The sequence below is a fragment of the Bos grunniens genome, chromosome X (assembly GCF_055505025.1).
Source record: "Bos grunniens cultivar Pamir isolate PY7600 chromosome X, Bosgru_T2T1.0, whole genome shotgun sequence".
In the NCBI taxonomy this organism is placed as follows: domain Eukaryota; kingdom Metazoa; phylum Chordata; class Mammalia; order Artiodactyla; family Bovidae; genus Bos; species Bos grunniens.
Genome location: NC_141194.1, coordinates 60,920,839 through 60,946,660, shown reverse-complemented (window position 1 = coordinate 60,946,660; position 25,822 = coordinate 60,920,839). Strand labels below are relative to the sequence as shown.

Here is a 25,822-nt window from a genome sequence, read left to right as displayed (position 1 = left end):
CATTCACTGATTAGCTCTAGTAATTTTCTGATAATTTCTTTTGGCTTTTCTATGTATAGTATCATATCATCTGCAAACAGTGAGAGCTTTGCCTCTTCTTTTCCGATCCGGATTCCTTTTATTTCTATTTCTTCTCTAATTGCCATAGCTAGGCAAAATTATGTTGAATAATAGTGGTGAGAGTGGACACCCTTGTCTTATTCCTGATCTTAGAGGGAATACTTTCAGTTTTTCATCACTGAGAATGTTTTCTGTGGGCTTATCATATGTGATCTTTACTATGTTGAGGTAGGTTCTTTCTTTGCCCATTTTTTGATGCATTTTAATCATAAATTGGTGGTGAATTGTGTCAAAGACTTTTTATGCATCTATTGAGATTTTCATATGATTTTATCTTTCAATTTTTTTATATAGTGGTTCACATTGATTGATTTGTGTATATTGAAGAATCCTTGCATCTCTGGAATAAACCCAACTTTGTCATGGTGTATGAGCTTTTTAATGTGTTGTTGAATTCTGTTTGCTAGAATTTTGTTGAGGAGTGAATCTATGTTCATCAGTGATATTGGCCTGAAGTGTTCTTTTTTTGTGTGTATTGCCTTTGCCTGATTTTGTTATCAGGGTGATTTTGGCCTTGTAGAATGAGTTTGGATGTGTTCCTTCCTCTGCAATTTTTTGGAATAGTTTCAGAAAAATAGGCATTAGTGCTTCTTTAAATGTATGAAAGAATTCTCCTGTGAAGCCATCTGCCCCTGGGTTTTTGCTTCCTGGGAGAATTTTGATCACAGTTTTGATTTCAGTATTTGTATTTGCCTTGTCCATAATTTGTATTTATTTCTGATTCAGTCTCGGGAGGTTGAACTGTTCTGATTATCTGTCCATTTCCTGTAGGTTGTCCATTTTATTAGCATATAATTGCTCATAATATTCTCATGATCCTTTGTATTTCTGTGTTGTCTGTTATAACCTCTCCTTTTCATTTCTTTTTTTTAATTTGATTTTTCTCCCTGTTTTTCTTGATGAGTCTGGCTAGTAAATTGTCAATTTTATCTTCTCAATGAACCGGCTTTTAGTTTTATTAACTTTTGCTTGCTTCCTTTATTTCTTTGTCATTTATTTCTGCTCTAATCTTTATTATTTCTTTCCTTTTGATTAATTTGTGGTTTCTTGTTCTTTTTCCAGCAGCTTTCGATGTAGAATTAGGTTGTCTATTCAATGCTTTTCTTGTTTCTTAAGGTAGGATTGTATTACTATAAACTTCCCTCTTAGAACTGATTTTGCTGAACTTCGTAGTTTTTGGCTCGTCATGTTTTCGTTTCCATTTGTTCTAGAAATCTTTTGATTTCCATTCTTATTTCTTCAGTAACATCTTTGTTATTTAGTAATGTATTGTTTAATCTCCATGAGTTTGTGTTTTTTCATCTTTTTTTTTTTTCTGTAGTTGATATCTAGTCTCAGTGTTGTGGTCAGAGAAAATACTTGATACAATTTCAATTTTCATAAATTTACTGAGGCTTGATTTGTGGCCCAAGATATGGTGTATCCTGAAGAATGTGCCATATGCACTTGAGAAGAAAGTGTATCCTACATTTGGATGTAAAATCCTAAAGATGTCAATTGGGTCCATTTGGTCTAATGTTTCATTTAAGGTTTGTGTTTCCTTATTGATTCTGTTTTGATGATCTGTCCATGGGTATAAGTGAGGTGTTTAAGTCCTCTGCTATCACTGTGTTGCTGTCAGTTTCCCCTCTTATGCTTATTAGTGGTTGCCTTCTGTATTGAGATGCTCCTGTGTTGGGCGCATACATCTTTACAATTGTTATGTCTTCTTGGATTGATCGCTTTATCATTATATCCTTGATCGTTATGTCTTTCTTTACCTCTTGTAATAAGTCTGTTTTGTCTGAATTAAGGATTTCCACTCCAGCTTTCTTTTGGTTTCCATTCTCATGGAATATCTTTTTTCATGCTTTTATTTTCATCCTTTTACTTTAGGTCTAAAGTGGGTCTCTTGTAGACAACATATATATGAGTCTTGTTTCTATATCCATTCAGTCATTTTGTATGTTTTGATTTGTGCATTATATGTTCCCATTGGCATTTTCTTAATTGTTTTGGGTTTGTTTTTGTAGGTCTTTCCTTTTTTGTGTGTTTGCTGGTTATGTAAGTCCCTTTAGTATTTGTTGTAAGGATGGTTTGGTGGTGCTAAACTCTCTTAACTTTGGCTTATCTGTGAAGCTTTTGGTTTCTCCATCAATTTTGAATGAGATCTTTGCCAGGTATAGTAATCTTGGTTGTAGATTTTTTTTCTTTCAGTACTTTAAATATATCCTGCCATACTCTTCTGGCCTACAGAGTTTCTGGTAAATGATCCACTGTTTATCACATGGGTTTTCCCTTGTATGTTGCTTTTCCCTTGCTGCTTTTAATATTCTTTCTTTGTGTTTAATCTCTGTTAGCTTGATTGATATATGTCTCGATGTGTTTCTCCTTGGGTTTATCCTCTAAGGGACTCTCTGTGATTCTTGGACTTAATTGACTATTTCCTTTCCCATGTTGGGGAAGTTTTCAACTATAATTTCTTCAAAAATATTTCTCAGTGCCTTTCTTTCTTTCCTTTTCACTCTGGGACACCTATATTTCGAATATTGGTGCATTTATTGCTGTCCCAAATGTCTCTGAGAATACCCTCAATTCTTTTCATTCTTTCTCCTTTATTCTGCTCTTCAGCAGTTATTTCCACCATTCTGTCCTCCAGCTCACTTATCCATTCTTCTGCCTCAGTTATTCTGCTATTGGTTCCTTCTAGAATATTTTAACTTCAGTAATTGTGTTATTCATTATCTGTTTGTTTATTCTTTATTTTTTTTCTACGTCCTTGGTGATTGTATTAACTGTGTTGTTCCTTGCATTTTCTCCATTCTATTTTCAAGTCTTTGGAACATCTTTACTGTCATTGTTCTGTATTCCCTTCCAAGTAGATTGCCTATTTCCTCTTCATTTATTTTTTTCTTGTGAGTTTCTACCGTATTCTTTCATTTGTTCTCTATTCCTCTGTCTTTCCGTGCTTTTTCTAACTTGTTCCATTTGAAGTCTTCTTTTCACAGGTTTTAGAATTGTATTCCTTCTTCCTTTTGGTTTTTGCCCTTGGAGTGAAAGGTTGGTTGAGTGGTTTGCATTGACTTTTTGTTAGGGGTGACTTGTGCCTGTGTTCTAATTGGAGGAGATCAAGCAGATCAAGCAGGTAATTACAGAAATAATGGGACACATACATAGTTCCACACACACAGTTATAACCAAAATATTCTAAAGAAAAGAGTACAGGTGACTGACTTAGTGAACAAGGGAAACCAAAGTTGATAATGCCCAAATAAAAGCAGAGCTCACTAAGGTTCAGTATTTTAAAGCTGAGCCTGGGCAGAGTGCCAACTGGCGAATATAGCAAAGATAGCACAACAATTTAAATTGCATGATGCAAAAAGAAAGAGTGAAGGAAGGAAAAAAGGGAGAAGAGAAAGAGAAAAGAAATAGAAGAAGGGAGAGAAAAGAGAAAAGGAAGGGCATGGAAGACAGGGTAAATAAAAGAGAAAAAATAGCAAAGCAAAGATAAATAGACACATGTGACAAAGGTTTATATATATTCAGGAATAGCTACAGCTGGTAAAGAAGTTTAAGAAAAGCAGTCAAACATATCAAAAACGAAATCACAAAAATCACAAAAACTGGTGAGAAAAATCTTAAAAAGAAGTTTTTTTAACAAGAAAAACAAAGAGGAAAACTCCACAGCATTGCAAAAGGGTAATGTGAACATGGAAGTATGTAGAGGGAATAAACAGTGTGATTCATAAGAAAAAAAAAAGTTCTCAAGATGGTAGTTCTTCTTGGTTGTGGAGTCTGCCCCCATGGATGGGGTTGGATTAGTGTCCTGTGATGTTTTCCTGGTTGGGGGAGCTTGTGCCTGTGTTTTTCTGGTTGATGGAGCTGGACCTCGTCTCTCTGAAGGGCAGTGCAATGTACATTGGTTGGTTTGGGGAATATCTGTCAGTTCAGTATACCTTTGAACAATCCTTCTGGCTTTGTCAGTGTTAGACACATCTATTTCCACAGCTGTTTCGAAGTGGCCCTCTCAGGATATTTTTACCATCACCAGCCCCCTACTTGTTCCTGGAATCTTCACTGGTGCTTCCGTTTCCTGGTCTTGCCTTGAATAGCAGACCAAAGCTTGCTAGGTCGGGGCATGTATGGATCTTTTCTCTGTTCCCTGACCCTTCCCTTTGCATCACGGAGATGTGTATGGGCTTCCCTCAGTCCCCTGAGGTTGTCCTATATGTCACATGGCTTGTGTGCATTTGCTTGGTTCACTGGACCCACCCTCTATGTCGTGAGTATTGTGTGCACTTGTCTTGGGCCCATTCTCTGCGTGGAGCAGGTGAGGGTGGACCTGTGTGCACTTGTCCCGTCTCACTTGGCCTGCCTGCCAGACTCCAGCTCCAGCAGCCAGGGAATCAGCCTGAAGGGGTGAGTGGTGTCGGCGGACAATGATGTAGCCTCTGACTCAAGGTGCAGGGCTACATGTTTATTTCAAGCTTTAGGTTTTCTTTTATACTTTGACAAAAGCATTAGGTCAGAGGTTTGACATTTTTAGTTTCCCCCACCCAGATTTATTGTCTCCAGAAATCATCGTTGCCCTACAAATAGAGTTCCTGCTTCAGTGATTCTCTCAGAATCGGCTTTACTATCTATTATCTACTTCCTCTTATGTGTCCTATACTTAACTTGTGATTACATTGTAACTCATGCTACATTCCTCAGTTTATTTCTTATCTTTCTAAATCCTGTTTGCTCCTAGCATCCTAAGATCACTATCTCCTAAAAAGTCTTCTAGCTATTAATATCTCTAAAATTCCTAATCTCTATAAACTATAGTAAAATATGCTAACACTACAACATTCCTTAAACTTTTAGCTTCTAACTATTCTTAATTACTCCTAAACCCTAAACTCAGCAAACTTCTTTTGCCATAAATATTTCCCTCACAAACAGGTCTCAGATAACAGTCCTTCCCATGGCCTCAAGTTGTGGCCTACATGCTCATCCTGGAACATTCTTTGTAAAGATCCTTGAACAAATGTCAATGGTTACTTTATAGATTATTCTCTGGGCATAACTGCAGAAGGCTTTGTGCCTTCTCATGCTCCTCCCAAGAACAATAAGCACCTTAACATTCTTTCCAGCCAAGTCAACCAAAGAAAGGAAAGAACAAGTCAGAATTACAAGAACTAACTCCTTCATCCCGGGACCATGCCTGCGGGATGAGGAGAGGGGGTCGGGGCCATGCCTCCATTTTGTCAGTAATGCCTAACGTGGCTCCCGACACCTGACCTCTATGTCGCAGGACTTGTGTGTTCTTTTGGTTCCCTGGGCCTGCTCTCTATGCTGTGAGGTTTGTGTGTGCTATAGAGGTTTGTATGCCATGCCTCTCTTGGCACCCTGGGCCTGCCCTCTGCACCACAGGGCTTCTGTGGGCTTGTTTCAGTTCCCTGAGCCTGTTGTCTGGTTGGGGCCACAGTCTGTGAGCTGTCTATGGGCTGAGAAGTGCAGCCTTCTTTGTTCTCCAATCTCCAAGTCTCTGCTTTGCCCAGCCTTCTGAGATTGTGCAGATACCCCTCCCCACAATGAGGTTTCCTCCCAGCTCATGGCAACTGCCCCTGTTTCAGAATTCCTCCCTCCCTCTCTCAGTGCAACAAGCTCCCGTCCAGATGTTCTGTGTCTTTTCCCTTTTTATGTCTCCATCTTCTCTCCTACCTCATTCCAGGGAGCTTAGTCTGCCCCCTGGAGGCCTGGGGTCTTCTGCTGTCGCCTAGAGGTTGCTTTGTAGGAGATTCATATCTTATTGAGTTTTTGATGTATTTGTGGGGAGGCTGACCATCTCCCTATCTTACTCCTCTGCCATCTTTTTCCGACCTTTTCCCCCTTTTGAGCTAATTCTTGAGAAACCTTAAGGATTGTATCCAGATTTTTTTTTTTAAATGTGGATATCTGGTTGTTTCATCACTATTTCTGAAAAGAGTGTCCTTTCTCCATTGAATTACTTTAGCTTCTTTGGCAAAGGTCAATGGATTATTTTTGTGTGAATCTATATCTGGGCTCTGTTCTCTTCCATTGATGTATTTGTCTATTTCTTCAGCAATATTATACATTGTTTTTGCAAAATTAAAAAATATTGAAATATAGTTAACTTAAATATTGTGTCAGATATATGTTGCTCTTGTCTAGTCACTTAGTCATGTCTGAATCTTTTGTGACCCCATGGACTGTAGCCTGTCAAGCTCCTTTGTCCATGGGATTTCCCAGGCAAGAATCCTGGAGTGTATTGTTCTTTCTTTCTCCAGGGGATCTTCCTGAATCAGGGACTGAACCCATGTCTTCTGTACTGCAGGTGGATTCTCTACTCCCAAGCCAATGGGCAAGTCCATGATTCAGATACATAGATATTAAAATTATTTTCTATTATCAGATATTACAAGATGTTGAATATAGTTCCATTTGCTATACAGTAAATCCTCATTGCTTATCTATTTTAGGTATAGTAGTTTGTGTGTGTTAATTCTATATTCTTAATCCTCCTCCCCTCCTGTTCCCCTTTGGTAATTGTAAATTTACTTTTTATGTCTGTGAGTGTGTTTCTGTTTTGTATATACATTCACTTGTATTATTTTTTAGCTTCCACATGTAAATGATATTATATGATACTTGTCTGACTTACTTCACTTAGTATGGTTATCTCTAGGTCCATCCCTGTTGCTGCAAATGGCAATATTCCATTGTATGAATCTATGCTTACATATACATATGTGTGTATATGTTTATATATACATATATGATATATATATATATATATACACATACATATAGTATATATATACCACATGTGTATGGGCTTCCCTGGTGGCTCAGACAGTAAAGAATCCGACTGCAATGTGGGAGGCCTGAGTGCGATCCTGAGTTGGGAAGAACCCTTGGAGGAGGGTATAGCAACCCACTCCACTATTCTTGCCTGGAAAATCCCTATGGACAGAGGAGCCTAATGGGCTACAATCCATGGGGTTGCAAAGAGTCAGACATGATTTAGTGACTAAGCACAGAATGAATATATATATATATATATATATGATATGTGTAAGATGTGATATATATATATATCACATTTTCTTAAGCCAAACATGTATTGATGGGCACTTGGTTGTTTCTATGTCTTGGCTGTTGTAATAGTGCTGCTATGTACATTGGGGTACATATATCTTTTGGAATTAAATTCTCATTTTTTTTGAGGGGATATATCCACAGGAGTGTGATTGCTAGATCATACGGTAGCTCTATTTTTAGTTTTTTAAGGAACCTCCATACCGTTTTCCATAGTGGATGCACCACTTTACATTCCCACAAACTGTGTAAGGGCTCCCTTTTCTCTGTTTCCTCTCTAGTATTTATTATTTGTAGAATTTTTAATGATGACCATTCTGACCAGTTTGAGGTGATGTTGTTCACTTGCCCCCTTGTGTCTGACTCTTTGCGACCCCATGGACTGCAGCACACCAAGCCCCCTGGTCCCTCACCATCTCCCAAAGTCTGCCCAAGTTCATGTCCATTACATTGGTGATGCCATCCAGCAATCTCATCCTCTGATGTCCTTTTCTCCTTCTGCCCTCAGTCTTTTCCAGCATCAGGGACTTTTCCAATGAGTCCACTGTTCACATCAGATGACCAAATTATTGGAGATTCAGCTTCAACATCAGTCCTTCTAAATGAGTATTCAGGGTTGATTTCCCTTAAGATTAACTAGTTTGACCTCCTTGGTGTCCAAGGAACTCTCAAGAGTCTTCTCCAGCACCACAGTTGGAAGGCATCAATTCTTCAGTGCTCTGCTGTCTTTATGGTCCACCTCTCATAACCATACATGAACATTGGGAAGACCATAGCCTTGACTATATGGACCTTTGTCAGCAAAATAATGTCTCTGCTTTTCAACACACTGTCTAGGTTTGCCATTGTTTTCCTGCCAAGAAGCAAACGTCTTCTGATTTCATAGCTACAGTCACCATCTGCAGTGATTTTAGAGCCCCAAAAGAAAATAATCTGTCATTACTTCCACTTTTTGCCTTCTATTTACCATGAAGTAATGGAGTTGGATGCTATGATCTTAGTTTTTTTAATATTTAGTTTTAAGCCAGCTCTTTCACTCTCCTCCTTCACCCTTGTCAAGAGACCCTTTAGTTCCTCTTTGCTTTCTGCCATTAGAATGGTATCATCCAGATATCTGTGGTTATTGATTTTCTCCCGCCTATCTTGATTCCAGCTTACAACTTATCCAGCTTGGCATTTCTCATGATGTGCTCAGCATATGGATTAAACAAGCAGGGTGATAGCAGACACCCCTGTTGTACTTCTTTTTTTTTTTTTAATTGTCACCCTGCTTATTTTTTTTAATTTAATTTTATTTTTAAACTTTACAATATTGTATTGGTTTTGCCAAATATCAAAATGAATCCGCCACAGGTATACATGTGTTTCCCATCCTGAACCCTCCTCCCTCCTCCCTCCCCATACCATCCCTCTGGGTCGTCCCAGTGCACTAGCCCCAAGCATCCAGTATCGTGCATCGAACCTGGACTGGCGACTCGTTTCATATATGATATTATACGTATTTCAATGCCATTCCCCAAATCATCCCACCCTCTCCCTCTCCCACAGAGTCCAAAAGACTGTTCTATACATCAGTGTCTCTTTTGCTGTCTCGTATACAGGGTTATTGTTACCACCTTTCTAAATTCCATATATATGCGTTAGTATACTGAATTGGTGTTTTTCTTTCTGGCTTACTTCACTCTGTATAATAGGCTCCAGTTTCATCCACCTCATTAGAACTGATTCAAATATATTCTTTTTAATGGCTGAGTAATACTCCATTGTGTATATGTACCACAGCTTTCTTATCCATTCATCTGCTGATGGATATCTAGGTTGCTTCCATGTCCTGGCTATTATAAACAGTGCTGCGATGAACATTGGGGTACACGTGTCTCTTTCAATCCCACTGCTGGGCATACACACTGAGGAAACCAGAATTGAAAGAGACATGTGTACCCCTGTTGTACTTCTTTCTCAATCTTGAACCAACCAGTTGTTCCATACAGAGTTCTAACTGTTGCTTCTTGACTTGCATATAGGTTTCTCAGGAGACAGGTAAGATGGTCTGGTATTCCCATCTCTTTAAGAGCTTTCCACAGTTTATTATGATCCATACAGTCAAAGGCTTTTGTGTAGTCAATGAAACAGAGGTAGATGTTTTTCTGGCATTCCCTAGCTTTCTCTATGATCCAGCAAATGTGTGAGGTGATACCTCATGGTTTTGATTTGCATTTCTCTAATTATTTAGTGATATTTAGTATCTTTTCATGTGACTGTTGACCATCTATAGTTCTTTGGAAAAATGTCTATTTACATCTTTTGTCTAGTTTTTAATTTTTTTAATATTAAATTGTGTGAGCTGTTTGTATATTTCGGCTATTAACTCCTTGTTATTCATATTGTTTGCAAATAATTTCTTCTATTCTGTAGGTTGTTTTTTCAGTTTGATGATTTCTTTGCTGTACAAGAGCTTTTAAGTTTCATTAACTCTCATGTTTACTTTTGCTTTTATTTATTTTGCTTTCAGAGACTGAGCTAAGGAAACATTGCTGATTTATGTCAGAGAATGCTTTGCCTATGTTCTTTTCTAGAATTTTTATGGTGTCGTGTCTTATATTTAGATCTTTTTACCATTTTGAGTTCATTTTTACATAGAGTGTGAGGGGCATTCTAATTTCATTGATTTACTTGTAACTTCCCAGCTTTTCCAACAGCACTTATTGAAGATACTATATTTTATCCACTGTATATTCTTCTTGCATCCTTTGTTATAGTTTAATTGACTGTGTGTCTGTAGATTTATTTCTGGGCTCTCTATTCTTTTCTTGTTGTTGTTGTTCAGTAGCTAAGTTGTATCTGACTTTGTGACCCCCGTGAACTGCAGCATGCCAGACTTCCCTGTCCTTCAGTATGTCCTGGAGTTTGCTGAATCTCATGTCCATTGAATCAGTGATGCCATCCAACATCTCATCCTCTGTCACCCCCTTCTCCTCCTGCCTTCAGTCTTTCCCAGCATTAAGGTCTTTTACAATGAGTTGGCTGTTTGCATCAGGTGTCCAAAGTTTTGAAGCTTCAGCTTCAGCATCAGTCCTTCCAATGAATTGATATTCCTTTGTATTGATCTTCATTTGTGCCAATACCATGCTGTCTGGATAACTGTAGGTTTGTAATGTTGTCTTAAGTCTGGATGAGTTATGTCTCTAGCTTTGTTCTTTTTCTCAGGATTGTTTTGGAAATTCTGAAACTTTTGTCTATTATATGTTCTAGCTCTGTGAAAAATATTATGGACCAACACCATACTCTCTTGATTTAATGTAACTTTGTAAATAAATTGTGGAGTAGGGTAGGAACTTTAAAACCTATTTATCAATATCCACAAAATAAATTGCTGGGATTTTGGTATTATGTTGAATTTATAGATTAAGTTGGGAAAAACTAACATCTTAAAAATATTGTCTTACTATTCATGAGCATCAATTATCTCTTCATTATTTATACCTTCTTTGATTTCTTTCATCAGAGTTTTATAGTTTCCTCCTATTAGATTTATTTTTTTAGATATATTTTTTGTGAACTATTTTAACAGTTGGAAAAAACAAAACAAAACTCTAGACCCATACCAGCAGTGTCACCTGGAAAAATTGGTAGAAATGCATGTCTATAGCCACACTCCAAAGTTATTTGAGAGTTAAATATGGAAGTACCTATGTTGTTCAATATTTATTTTTATTAGGAGCATGCGGTTGAATTGGAAGCAATGTAACAGACCACAAAATGGTCTATCTTCCCTTTCTGTGATTAGATGACTTTCTATTGGCAGCTCAGTTTTGTTAAACCCATTAATTCTGATAGCAAGAGCTCTTTAATCTTCCTGCTTCAACAGGAAGTAATCACTCTTCCTTTTCAACAGTGTGATTTCTCAGAATACTGCTACCATTTTATCTCGGCTCCTGGAGAGTTAGGATTGAAATCAGGGCCTTTAAGCAGGGGAGATGATTGCTGTGCCAATAACTTGGTTGTTGACTTCACACTAATCACTTTATTTCTTCTAGTCTCCTTTTTTAGTATGTAGAATGAGAAAATACTTCCCACCTCCCAAGTTTGTTGTATATACACCGAATGATAAAATGAATATGAAAGTGTTGCATAAATAGAAAAAACACTGATCATATAAATGTTTCTAGTTATCTTTTGTTGCCTAAAAGATTAGGCTTGTGGAAATTTGACTTTGGGAATTTTTTTCATTTAAGAAATTTGCTTTTAAAAAGATACTTAAGAGTTCAATATGTGTAGTCTTCCCGGAACCTATTAGATGCCCCACTAGTTTAATGTTTTCTTCTATCACAAGAGTTTTTGGACTGCTACAAATTTGATCTCAAAGACATTCATGCCCATTTCATTCAGATGCCACTAGAAATGTCATCTGTGCAGCTCTTAAGCCCTATTTGTTTCTTGACCTCTTTTATTTACCCCAAAGCTCTAAAATATGCACCTTTTGAGATGTTTTCCTCACCATTCTTCTGGCTGTTTTCTACAGGACTAGCTAATTTTCTTCTGTCTTTAATTATAGTGTGCTCATTCAATTCTTCAATCATATATTGAGTGTTGGCTTCCCATTTCCCATTTAATTCCAGGAATGCTGCTGTGAAGGTAGGGCTAAATGAAGGCCTTTTACAACATGCCAGGAATTTATTGCTTGACTGCATCTCTTTCATCTCCTGGAAGTGTAGTAAAAGTACTTGTGTACCTCAGTATGGTAGCTGTTAAAGAGCTTTTTATCATTTCTCTAAGAAGAGGCCAAAAAAAGCTTTAGTAGAAGAGGGAGGAAGATCACAGTCCTAGCATGTGACAACTGCAAATATCTAGTCATTCTCATAAATATGTTTTAAAGTGTGGAAGAAAGTATGGAGAAAACAAACAAAGAGAAGCTTTGCAGCCTTTATTTCTTAACAAGTACAGTGGAGGAGGTAGTAGTACCTCTGAAAGTATCCTTTAAAAATCTCGCTAACAGACTTTCTCTATAATTAAAGATAGGAGGCTTGCCTAGGTGCCGTTCTGACTCTGAAGGGAACTCTATTTGCAATGGTAAGGTCTGTTTTTAAGAATTGCAAAAAATGAACTTAGTGTACTTTCAATGCCTTCTTTTTGTAATATGTTAACTATCAATGACTCATTTACTAATGATCTATTGCTACATAACACCCTATTCTAAAACTTATCAAGTTAAACTAAAACTATTTAATTTTATTTCATGTTTTTTTGGGGGGGTCATGAATTTAGGAAGGGGTTACCTGGGAGACTCTTCTGCTCTATGTGGTGGTATTCACTTGGGATATGGGGTGGTATGGAAGATAAAAAGTAGCTTCACTTACATATCTGACTCCTTAGTGACTGGAAGCCTGAACTCAGCTGGACTGCTGACAAGAATGTCTACATTTGACCCCTCTAGCTTGGTAGTGGCAGGATATTTCAACTTCTTATACTGTGGCTCAGGTCTTTTGAGGACTGTTCCAAAGCAACCAGGTGGAAATTACTGGCTTTTTATGACCTAGCCTGAGATGTCATGTAGTATCACTTCTGCTGTATTTTGTTGGTTCAGAACAGGAATAAACTCACTTGTATTCAAGGTAAAGGGAATAGAGGCCTTTCTTCTCAGTGTGAGGAGTATCATAGAATTGGTGACCATGCTTTAAAACTTCCACTGTAGTAAAGAAAAAAAATTGCTCCCTGTATCTATGACACCAATGATTTAGTTTATTTCCAGGTGGGTACACAAAGTTGATAGCACATAATTCACAGTCCATTGAAAAGTAGCATGTATTAGGCAAGAGAGACAGGCTGGTACTTTTAGTACGAATATTATTGTTTTCAATTGAAGATAGTCATCGAGCTTTGATTGGATGAGAGTTTGCCCATTTATTTGAACCTTAAATCATACCTGGATGCAAAATAAGAGGTCCTGCTTGTAGGACCTGAATGCAATATGTATTAATGCCTTAACTTGCCTTGCTCTTTGTTGATAGTTTCAAAATTGCTTCTTAGTTTGGAAATTAAGGGGTTCCCTGATAGCTCAGTTGGTAAAGAATCTACCTGCAATGCAGGAGACCTGTGTTTGATCTCTGGGTTGGGAAGATCCACTGGAGAAGGGAAAGGCTACCCACTCTAGAATTCTGGCCTGGAGAATTCCCTGGACTGTATAATCCATGGGGTCACAAAGAGTCAGACACGACTGAGGGACATTCACTTTTGGAAAACGTAGGACTGGTCAAAACTGGCTTTCTACTCTGTCTTCTGTTTTTGTTATAAAGATATTTCTTGTGTTACTGACACTTCAGTCTCATCAGATAAGGAAACCAGTCCCTCTTTTTTTTTTTTTTTTTTCTTGTCTTGTAATAGATCAAAATTAAAACATAGCTAACTTGCACCTCTGGAAAAACAAACCCTGCTTGTTGCATTGGATAGGTGCAAATTTCCAAGAGGTTTATATGAAAAACAAAGCTTTGTATATCTCTGCCATCCCAGTGTACAAGGGCTCCAGTTTGGCTATGATGTTTTTCATTTCCAAAACCAATATTGCCAATATTTTTAGTACATGGAAAGGCTGTTCCTGTCAGGTTCTGAGCATACAGTTACATCTTTTGAAGGCCTGGTCTAGTATTCTCTGTGATGCTGTAATAGATTCCTAGTTCTGAGGGAAATGTTCTGGCTTTATGACAAACTAGGGCAGGGCTAGAAACAGTTTATACTGGGATCTTTCCTGGTGCTATTACTGTTAATTCATTTGCTTTCCTAGTGCTATTACTGTTAATTCCCATGAAATGATTTGTACTTGGTGCAATTGCCCTTTTCATGTGTTTTTGCATTCCCCTTTTCTTCTCTTTTCCACAAATACTTCAGGCTTCCTGTGTCTATTTCTGGTCATGTCTCTGGATATTTATCAATTAAAAAGTCAGATAATACTACCAGTAAAGTTGCAAAGAAAGGCCCCTAATGTTTCTTTTCTCATTTTCTCTGAAAGCATTTGATTTTAAAAGAGCAATGTGGGAAAACAGTAACAAAACCCAACAAACCAGCAAACCAGTTAACATTTTGCACTAATATACGTTGATGATGTATTATAAGGAAATATCCTAGTAACAATGAATCTTGACTCTGAACCTTGCTAATTTGAAAGTTATTTTGTGTGTTTTTTCTTTTTCTCTAGGTACACAATGCTAGTGATTTGCTGATCAAACCCCTGGAGAATTTCCGGAAGGAACAAATAGGCTTCACAAAGGTACATTTTCTCTACGTGTGTAGATATTTTTTTTAATAGCATGTGGATAGTTGTTTGGGCTACCACCCTTCACCCTTCAAGCTTGAGGAGGATTCATCTCTATAAGAAAACTTCTTATCAGAAAGTGAGAACATCTGAATTTAGCTCCTGACTGTGCTTCCAGCTACCTGTAACTGTGGACAAGATACTTCTCCTTTTGGAGCTTCAGATTCTCCATATGGAAAATGGGAACTTGATAATAATAGATATTATTTAAAGATGACTTACTATGTTCTGAGCCCTGGGCTAGGTGTTTTACATTCATTCTCTTAATCACAACAAACCTGTGAGGTTCTGGTATTATCCCCATTTTACAAATAAGGAAACTGAAGTTTGAACAAGATAAAGACCATGACCAAAATTATCGTGATGTAGTTAGTAACTGACAGTCACTAAGATTTAAAACTGAGGATCTATTTAGCTTCAAATCCCACATGCTTTCAATTAAACTATACTGTCTATATCTGTGTTATCCAATATGGTAGCCAAAAACTATATAAAGAAAATAAAATTAGTTTCTCAGATATGATAGTCACATTTCAAATGCTTAGTGAGTCACATGTGGCTAGTGGCTGTTGTATTGGATAGTGCAAACATAGAACATTTCCATTATTGTAGAAATTTCTACTGGGCAGCATTGTACCAGATAATGTCAAATTCCCATGGATCTCTCTGATTCCCCAGTGTCTCATGAAGGGGCATGAATAATTGTCAAATTTCTTTTTTTTCATGAGAATATTTGGAGAAACTTTATTCATAATAGCCCCCAAACTGGAAACAGCCCAAAGGTCCATCAATGGATAAATTATTGCCAATGAGTTTTCTAAGATGCTTCCATGTCCTGTTGTTGTTGTTGTTCAGTTGCTAAATTGTGTTTAACTCTTTGCAATCACATGGACTACAGCCTGGCAGGCTTCTTGTCCTACACATTCTCCCAGAGTTTGCTCTAATCCATTTCCACTCATTTGGTGATGCTATCTAATGATCTAATCCTCTGCCACCCCCTCTCCTTTTGCCTTCAATCTTTCCCAGCATCAGGGTCTTTTTCAATGAGTTGGCTCTTTACATCAGGTGGCCAAAGTATTGGAGCTTCAGCTTCAGTATCAGCCCTTCCAATGAATATTCAGGATTTATCTCCTTTAAGATTGACTGGTTGATCTCCTTGCAGTTCAAGGAACTCTCAAGAGTCTTCTCCAACACCACAGTTCAAAAGCATCAGTTCTTCAGTGCTCAGCTTTCTTTATAGTCTAACTCTCACATCCATACATGACTATTGGAAATACCACAGCCTTGACTAGACAGACCTTTGTTGGCAAAGTAATGTCTTTGTCGTTGCTTTTAAATATGCTGTCTAGGTTGGTCATAACTTTCCTTCCAAGGAGTAAGCGTCTTTTAATTTCATGGCTGCAGTCACCATCTCAAGTGATTTTGGCACCCAAGAAACAAAATATGCCATTGTTTCTACTTTTCCCCCATCTGTTTGCCATGAAGTGATGGGACTGGATGCCATGATCTTAGTTTTTTGAATGTTGGGTTTTAAGCCAGCTTTTTCATACTCCTCTTTCATCTTCATCAGGAGATCTTTAGTTTGTCTTCACTCTCTGCCATTATATTTGTATCATCTGCATATCTGAGGTTGTTGATATTTTCCCTCACAATCTTGATTCAGCTTGTGATTCATGCAGCCCATCATTTTACATAATGTATTCTGCATATAAATTAAATAAACAGGGTGACAATAACAGCCCTGTCATACCATCTCCTACCATCTCTGGGGTGTCCCAGAGCACCAACTTTGAGTGCCCTGCTTTATGTATCAAATTTGAACTGGTCATCTATTTTACATATGATAATATACATGTTTCACTGCTATTCTCTCAAATCATCCCACCCTCGCCTTCTCCCACACAGTCCAAAAGTCTGTTCTTTTTTTTTTTTTTTAATTTTATTTTATTTTTAAACTTTACAATATTGTATTAGTTTTGCCAAATATTGAAATGAATCTGCCACAGGTGTACCTGTGTTCCCCATCCTGAACCCTCCTCCCTCCTCCCTCCCTATACCATCCCTCTGGGTCGTCCCAGTGCACCAGCCCCAAGCATCCAGTATCGTGCATCGAACCTGGACTGGCAACTCGTTTCATAAATGCTATTATACATGTTTCAATGCCATTCTAGAAATCTCCCCACCCTCTCCCTCTCCCACAGAGTCCATAAGACTGTTCTATACATCAGTGTCTCTTTTGCTGTCTCGTACACAGGGTTATTGTTATCATCTTTCTAAATTCCATATATATGCATTAGTATACTGTATTGGTGTTTTTCTTTCTGGCTTACTTCACTCTGTATAATAGGCTCCAGTTTCATCCACCTCATTAGAACTGATTCAAATGTATTCTTTTGAATGGCTGAGTAATACTCCATTGTGTATATGTACCACAGCTTTCTTATCCATTTATCTGCTGATGGACATCTAGGCTGCTTCCATGTCCTGGCTGTTATAAACAGTGCTGTGATGAACATTGGGATACATGTGTCTCTTTCAATTCTGGTTTCCTCAGTGTGTATGCCCAGCAGTGGGATTGCTGGATCATAAGGCAGTTCTATTTCCAGTTTTTTAAGGAATCTCCATACTGTTCTCCATAGTGGCTGTACTAGTTTGCATTCCGACCAACAGTGTAAGAGGGTTCCCTTTTCTCCACACCCTCTCCAGCATTTATTGCTTGTAGACTTTTGGATTGCAGCCATTCTGACTGGTGTGAAATGGTACCTCATTGTGGTTTTGATTTGCATTTCTCTGATAATGAGTGATGTTGAGCATCTTTTCATGTGTTTGTTAGCCATCTGTATGTCTTCTTTGGAGAAATGTCTATTTAGTTCTTTGGCCCATTTTTTGATTGGGTCATTTATTTTTCTGGAGGTGAGCTGTGGGAGTTGCTTGTATATTTTTGAGATTAGTTGTTTGTCAGTTGCTTCATTTGCTATTATTTTCTCCCATTCTGAAGGCTGCCTTTTCCCCTTGCTTATAGTTTCCTTTGTTGTGCAGAAGCTTTTAAGTTTAATTAGGTCCCATTTGTTTATTTTTGCTTTTATCTCCAATATTCTGGGAGGTGGGTCATAGAGGATCCTGCTGTGATGTATGTCAGAGAGTGTTTTGCCTATGTTCTCCTCTAGGAGTTTTATAGTTTCTGGTCTTCCGTTTAGATCTTTAATCCATTTTGAGTTTATTTTTGTGTATGGTGTTAGAAAGTGTTCTAGTTTCATTCTTTTACAAGTGGTTGACCAGGTTTCCCAGCACCACTTGTTAAAGAAATTGTCTTTAATCCATTGTATATTCTTGCCTCCTTTGTCAAAGATAAGGTGTCCATATGTGCGTGGATTTATCTCTGGGCTTTCTATTTTGTTCCATTGATCAATATTTCTGTCTTTGTGCCAGTACCATACTGTCTTGATAACTGTGGCTTTGTAGTAAAGTCTGAAGTCAGGTAGGTTGATTCCTCCAGTTCCATTCTTCTTTCTCAAGATAGCTTTGGCTATTCGAGGTTTTTTGTATTTCCATACAAATTGTGAAAGTATTTGTTCTAGCTCTGTGAAGAATACCATTGGTAGCTTGATAGGGATTGCATTGAATCTATAAATTGCTTTGGGTAGTATACTCATTTTCACTATATTGATTCTTCCAAGCCATGAACAAGGTATATTTCTCCATCTATTAGTGTCCTCTTTGATTTCTTTCACCAATGTTTTATAGTTTTCTATATATAGGTCTTTAGTTTCTTTAGGTAGATATATTCCCAAGTATTTTATTCTTTCCGTTGCAATGGTGAGTGGAATTGTTTCCTTAATTTCTCTTTCTGTTTTCTCATTATTAGCGTATAGGAATGCAAGGGATTTCTGTGTGTTGATGTTATATCCTGCAACTTTACTATAGTCAATGATTAGTTCTAGTAATTTTCTGGTGGAGTCTTTAGGGTTTTCTATGTAGAGGATCATGTCATCTGCAAACAGTGATAGTTTTACTTCTTGTTTTCCAATTTGGATTCCTTTTACTTCTTTTTCTGCTCTGATTGCTGTGGCCAAAACTTCCAAAACTATGTTGAATAGTAATGGTGAAAGCGGGCACCCTTGTCTTGTTCCTGACTTTAGAGGAAATGCTTTCAATTTTTCACCATTGAGGATAATGTTTGCTGTGGGTTTGTCATGTATAGCTTTTATTATGTTGAGGTATGTTCCTTCTATTCCTGCTTTCTGGAGAGTTTTTATCATAAATGGATGTTGAATTTTGTCAAAGGCTTTCTCTGCATCTATTGAGATAGTCATATGGTTTTTATTTTTCAATTTGTTAATGTGATATATTACATTGATTGATTTGCAGATATTGAAGAATCCTTGCATCCCTGGGATAAAGCCCACTTGGTCATGGTGTATGATCTTTTTAATGTGTTGTTGGATTCTGATTGCTAGAATTTTGTTAAGGATATTTGCATCTACGTTCATCAATAATATTGGCCTGTAGTTTTCTTTTTTTGTGGGATCTTTGTCAGGTTTTGGTATTAGGATGATGGTGGCCTCATAGAATGAGTTTGGAAGTTTACCTTCCTCTGCAATTTTCTGGAAGAGTTTGTGCAGGATTGGTGTTAGCTCTTCTCTAAATTTTTGGTAGAATTCAGCTGTGAAGCCATCTGGACCTGGGCTTTTGTTTGCTGGAAGATTTTTGATTACAGTTTCAATTTCCGTGCTTGTGATAGGTCTGTTAAGATTTTCTATTTCTTCCTGTTCCAGTTTTGGAAAGTTGTACTTTTCTAAGAATTTGTCCATTTCTTCCACGTTGTCCATTTCATTGATGTATAATTGTTGATAGTAGTCTCTTATGATCCTTTGTATTTCTGTGTTGTCTGTTGTGATCTCTCCATTTTCCTTTCTAATTTTATTGATTTGATTTTTCTCCCTTTGTTTCTTGATGAGTCTGGCTACTGGTTTGTCAATTGTATTTATCCTTTTAAAGAACCAGCTTTAGCTTTGTTGATTTTTGCTATGGTCTCTTTTGTTTCTTTTGCATTTATTTGTGCCCTAATTTTTAAGATTTCTTTCCTTCTACTAACCCTGGGGTTCTTCATTTCTTCCTTTTCTAGTTGCTTTAAGTGTAGAGTTAGGTTATTTATTTGACTTTTTTCTTTTTTCTTGAGGCATGCCTGTATTGCTATGAACTTGCCCCTTAGGACTGCTTTTAAAGTGTCCCACAGGTTTTGGGTTGTTGTGTTTTCATTTTCATTCATTTCTATGCAAATTTTGATTTCTTTTTTGATTTCTTCTGTGATTTGTTGGTTATTTAGCAGCGTGTTGTTCAGCCTCCATATGTTGGAATTTTTAAACAGTTTTTCTCCTGTAATTGAGATCTAATCTTACTGCCTTGTGGTCAGAAAAGATGCTTGGAATGATTTCAATTTTATTGAATGTACCAAGTCTAGATTTATGGCCCAGGATGTGATCTATCCTGGAGAAGGTTCCGTGTGCGCTTGAGAAAAAGGTGAAATTAATTTTTTGGGATGAAATGTCCTATAGATATCAATTAGGTCTAACTGGTCTATTGTATCATTTAAACTGTGTTTCCTTGTTAATTTTCTGTTTAGTTGATCTATCCATAGGTATGAGTGAAGTATTAAAGTCTCCCACTATTATTGTTTTATTGTTAATTTCTCCTTTCATACTTGTTAGCATTTGTCTAACTTATTGCGGTGCTCCTGTGTTGGGTGCATATATATTTATAATTGTTATATCTTCTTCTTGGATTGATCCTTTAATCATTATGTAGTGACCATCTTTGTCTCTTTTCACAGCCTTTGTTTTAAAGTCTATTTCATCTGATATGAGTATTGCTACTCCTGCTTTCTTTTGGTCCCTATTTGCATGTAAAATCTTTTTCCAGCCCTTCACTTTCAGTCTGTATGTGTCCCCTGTTTTGAGGTGGGTCTCTTGTAGACAACATACGTAGGGGTCTTGTTTTTGTATCCATTCATCCAGTCTTTGTCTTTTGGTTGGGGCATTCAACCCATTTACGTTTAAGGTAATTACTGATAAGTATGATCCCGTTGCCATTTACTTTATTGTTTTGGGTTCGATTTTATACACCGTTTTTGTGTTTCCTGTCTAGGGAATATCCTTTAGTATTTGTTGGAGAGCTGGTTTGGTGGTGCTGAATTCTCTCAGCTTTTGCTTGTCTGAAAAGCTTTTGATTTCTCCTTCATATTTGAATGAGATCCTTGCTGGGTACAATAATCTGGGCTGTAGGTTATTTTCTTTCATCATTTTAAGTATGTCTTGCCATTCCCTCCTGGCTTGAAGAGTTTCTATTGAAAGATCAGCTGTTATCCTTATGGGAACACCCTTGTGTGTTATTTGTTGTTTTTCCCTTGCTGCTTTTAATATTTGTTCTTTGTGTTTGATCTTTGTTAATTTGATTAATATGTGTCTTGGGTGTTTCGCCTTGGGTTTATTCTGTTTGGGACTCCCTGGGTTTCTTGGATTTGGGTGATTATTTCCTTCCCCATTTTAGGGCAATTTTCAACTATTATCTCCTCAAGTATTTTCTCATGGTCTTTCTTTTTGTCTTCTTCTTCTGGGACCCCTATGATTCGAATGTTGTAGCATTTAATATTTTCCTGAAGGTCTCATAGATTGTCCTCATTTCTTTTAATTCGTTTTTCTTTTTTCCTCTCTGATTCATTTATTTCTACCATTCTATCTTCTAATTCACTAATCCTATCTTCTGCCTCTGTTATTCTACTATTTGTTGCCTCCAGAGTGTTTTTAATTTCATTTATTGCATTACTCATTATATATTGACTCTCTTTTATTTCTTCTAGGTCCTTGTTAAACCTTTCTTGCATCTTCTCAGTCTTTGTCTCCAGGCTACTTATCTGTGATTCCATTTTCATTTCAAGATTTTGGATCAATTTCACTATCATTATTCGGAATTCTTTATCAGGTAGATTCCCTATCTCTTCCTCTTTTGTTTGTTTTGGTGGGCATTTATCCTGTTCCTTTATCTGCTGGTATTCCTCTGTCTCTTCATCCTGTTTAAATTGCTGAGTTTAGGGTGTCCTTTGTGTATTCTGGCAGTTTGTGGAGTTCTCTTTATTGTGGCGTTTCCTTGCTGTGTGTGGGTTTGTACAGGTGGCTTGTCAAGGTTTCTTTTTTAGGGAAGCTTGTGTCGGTGTTCTGGTGGGTTGAGCTGTATTTCTTCTCTCTGGAGTGCAATGAAGTGTCCAATAATGCGTTATGAGATGTCTATGGTTTTGGGGTGACTTTGGGCAGCATGTATCTTGGAGCTGAGGGCTGTGTTCCTTTGTTGCTGGAGAATTTATTTGGTATGTCTTGCCCTGGAACTTGTTGGCCCTTGTGTGGTGCTTGGTTTCAGTGTAGGTATGGAGGCATTTGATGAGCTCCTGTCAATTAATGTTCCTTGGAGTCAGGAGTTCCCTGGAGTCCGGGTTTGGACTTATGCCTCCTGCTTCCAGTTATCTGTCTTATTTTTACAGTAGTTTCAAAGCTTCTCCTTCTATACAGCACCATTGATACAACATCTACGTTAAAGATGAAAAGTTTCTCTACTGTGAGGGTCACCCAGAGAGGTTCACAGCGTTACATGGAGAAGAGAAGAGGGAGGAGGGAGTTAGGGGTGACCCGAATGAGATGAGGTGCAATCAACAGAGGAGAGACTGGGCTAGCCAGTAATCTCTTCCTTATGTGCAATCCACAACTGGACCGCTCAGAGTTGTTCACGGAGTTATACAGAGAAAAGAAGAAGGAGGAAGGTTACAGAGATGTCCACAGGATAAAAGGGGGGAATGAAAAGGAGGGAGACAGATCCAGCCAGTAATCAGTTCCCTAAGTGTTCTCCACTGTCTGGAACACACAGAAATTCACAGAGTTGGGTAGAGTAGAGTTAGTGACGAGACACAGGTGATCTGGTGTAGAAAAAGGAGAGTCCAAAGAGAGAGAGCAGTCAAGCCAGTAATCTCGCTCCATAGTGAAAAATGGGTACTGAAGATTGGGTTCTTAAAGGTATAAAAATGGTAACAAATACAGAAAAGCAAAAATTAAAAATCTAGAGTAGAGTTTGCAATTTCAAACATATGATGTTAAAGAAAAGAAGAAGGAAAAGAGAGAGAGAAAAAACGAACAAACAAAAGCAAACAAGGCTGTGAAAATTATAATGAAAATATAGGTACAAAATTGATAACTAATACCAAAAAGCAAAAAGTAAAAATCTAGAGTAGAGTTTGGAATTTCAAAAACACAATCTTAAAAAAGAAGAAGAAAAAGAAAGAGAGAGAGAAAAAAACAAACAAAAACAAACAAAGTCGCATAAATTATAAAGAAAATACAGGTACAAAATTAATAACAAATACTAAAAAGCATAAATTAAATATCTAGAGTAGAGTTTGGAATTTCAGATATACAATGTTATTAAAAGAAGAAGAGAAAGAAACAGAGAAAGAGAAAAAAAAAGGGTCACAGAAATTTAAAAAAAAACTATAGGTACAAAATTTATAAAAAATACCAAAAACCTAAAATTAAAAATGTAGAGCAGAGTTTGGCATTTCAAAAATACAATGTTAAAGAAAAGAATGAAAAAAAAAAAAAAAACAAGGGCAAAAAAATTATAAAGAATATATATATGAAATTTGCTTTAAAAAAATAGGGTTTTTTTTTTTTTTTGCAAAGTAATCAATTATAAAAGTGAAAATTAAAAGAATAATAGAGGACTTAAAATTTTTTTAAAAAAATTAAAAAAAAAAAACAGAAAGAAAGAATGTTCGTAAAAGTAGTAAAAATATATCTAGGACTTTCTCTGGTTTTGTTGTGAGTATTGTGGGTTCAGTTCATTTTTGGCTAGTTCCTTGGTCCAACTTATACTTCTCAAGATCTATAGGCCCCTTACTATGTAGTTGGTACTAACCACAGGGTTTTAATCTATTGCCTGTAGCTTCCAAGGCAGTTCCCTCTGTTATAGCTTCTTCTGTTTGCTGGTCTCTTCAGTGTCTGGTTTCTGCCCTGACACAAAGGGGATGGTGGTGGACACTTTTATTTTTTTTTGGTCACTTGTTCAGTTGTGCTGTGGGGAGGTAGGGAGGGATGCTCCAAACAAATAACACTGGCGTGTGCTCTCAGTGCCTCAGCCACACTGGGTCTTCCCCTGCTCACGGTGCGTGTAGCCTCTCTGCCCACACTGCTCAGGCTCTAGGTTGCTCCACCGCGAACCATCCGTGGCCGGCCCTGGGCTGCCTGCACCTCCCAGATCCAAGCCGCTCAGGTTCAGGCACTTGGGTAGTCCTCAGAGGTGCAGACTTGGTTGGGCCTGCGTTTTGTGCCCTTCCCAGATCCCAGCAACTCAGGTGATGAGGTGTTTGGCGCGCGTGATTGCTGCAACTTATCGCCTCCCTGCCGTTCGGTTATCTAGGTGTGCAACTGGTGCACCTTCTCAGGCAGATGTTGACCGTCCAGACCCCCAAGAAGTTTTAGTTAGCAAAAAAGCCTGCTTACAGTTTTATAGATAATGTCTCTCTGGGGCTGTGATTGCCCCCTTCCGGCTCTGGCTGCCTGTCACTGGAGGGGGATGGTCTGCCGCCGGCTATTTCTGTCTTAGGTTAGGGCTGGCTTTTCGTGTGGTAGATATCCCACAGTCTGGTTTGCTAGCCCAAATTATTTCTCTCAGATAGCGCTCAGGGTATTCAGGCCAGATCTTTACTCTCAGCAGTGCAGTCCGCGCCGTGCCTCCCTGCCCAGCCCAGCCCAGCCCCCGCTTGGTAGTGGCGTGTGCAGGCATCTGCGCTGCTTCTCCACTGGGGGAGTTACCGTAGGGCTCACAATGTGCAGGTTTTAATTGTTTATTTATTTTTCCTCCCTGTTATGTTGCCCTCTGTGCTTCCAAGGCTCAGCACAGATTTGGCAGTGAGAAGGTTTCCTGGTTTTTAGAAACTCCTCTCTTTTTAAGATTCCCTTCCCGGGACAGAACTCCGTCCCTCCCTCTTTTGTCTTTTTTTTTTTTGTCTTTTATATTTTTTCCTACCTCCTTTCGAAGACTTGGGTTGCTTTTCTGGGTGCCTGATGTCCTCTTCTGGCATTCAGAAGTTGTTTTGTGGAATTTACTCAGCGTTTAAATGTTCTTTTGATGAATTTTTAGGGGAGAAAGTGTTCTCCCTGTCCTACTCCTCCGCCATCTTAGCTCCTCCAAAAGTCTGTTCTTTACATCTGTGTCTAATTTCCTGCCTTGCATATAGGATCGTCATTACCATCTTTCTATTTTCCATATATATGCATTCATATACTGTATTGGTGTTTCTCTTTCTGATTCTCTTTACTCTGTATAATAGGCTCCAGTTTCATCCACCACATTAGAACTGACTCAAATATGTTCTTTTTTTATATTTGAGTGATATTCCATTGTGTGTATGTACCATGACTTCCTTATCCATTCGTCTGCCAATGGACATCTAGGTTGCTTCCATGTCTTGGCTATTGTAAAGAGTGCTGCAATGAACACTTGGGTACATGTGTCTCTTTCAATTCTGGTTTCCTTGGTGTGTATGTCCAGCAGTGCTATTGCTGGATCATATGGCAGTTTTATTTCCATTTTTTAAAGGAATCTTCACACTGTTCTCCATAGTTGGCTGTCCTGGTTTGCATTCCCACCATGTGTAAGAGGGTTCCCTTTTATCTGCACCCTCTCCAGCATTTATTTTTTGTAGCCATTTTGATGGCAGTCATTCTGACCAGTATAAGATGATATACCTCACGGTGGTTTTGATTGGCATTTCTCAAATAATGAGTGATTTTGAGCATCTTTTCGTGTGCTTATTAGCCATCTGTATATCTTCTTTGGAGAGATGTCTGTTTAGTTCTTTGGCCCACTTTTTGATTGGGTTGTTCATTTTTCTGGTATTGAGCTCCATGAGCTGCTTGTATATTTTGGAGATTAATTACTTTTCAGTTGCTTTGTTTGCTATTATGTCCTGCCATTCTGAAAGCTGCATTATCACCTTGCTTATAGTTTCCTTCCTTGTGCAAAACCTTTTAAGTTTAATTAGTTCCCATTTGTTGAATTTTGGTTTTATTTCCATTACTCTGGAAGGTGTATAATAGATGATCTTGCTGTGATTTATGTCAGAGTGTTTTGCCTTTGTTTTACTCTAAGAGTGTTATAGTTTCTGGTCTTACATTTAGATCTTTAATACATTTTGAGTTAGTTTTTGTGTATGGTGTTAGAAAGGGTTCTAGTCTCATTCATTTACAATTAGTTGACCAGTTTTCTCCGCAC

The 25,822-nt window shown here is 37.8% G+C and overlaps 1 protein-coding gene across 10 annotated transcripts in view; it reads left to right on the top strand.

Annotated features, from left to right (window-relative positions):
• OPHN1 (oligophrenin 1) overlaps positions 1–25,822 on the top strand; it is a 726,794-nt gene that overhangs the window by 208,120 nt on the left and 492,852 nt on the right. For all 10 annotated transcript variants that reach the window (XM_086388458.1, XM_086388461.1, XM_086388460.1 and 7 more), the window contains exon 5: positions 14,393–14,464. In XM_086388458.1, the coding sequence (XP_086244584.1) occupies positions 14,393–14,464 (72 nt within the window). The remainder of the gene's footprint in view (positions 1–14,392; positions 14,465–25,822) is intronic.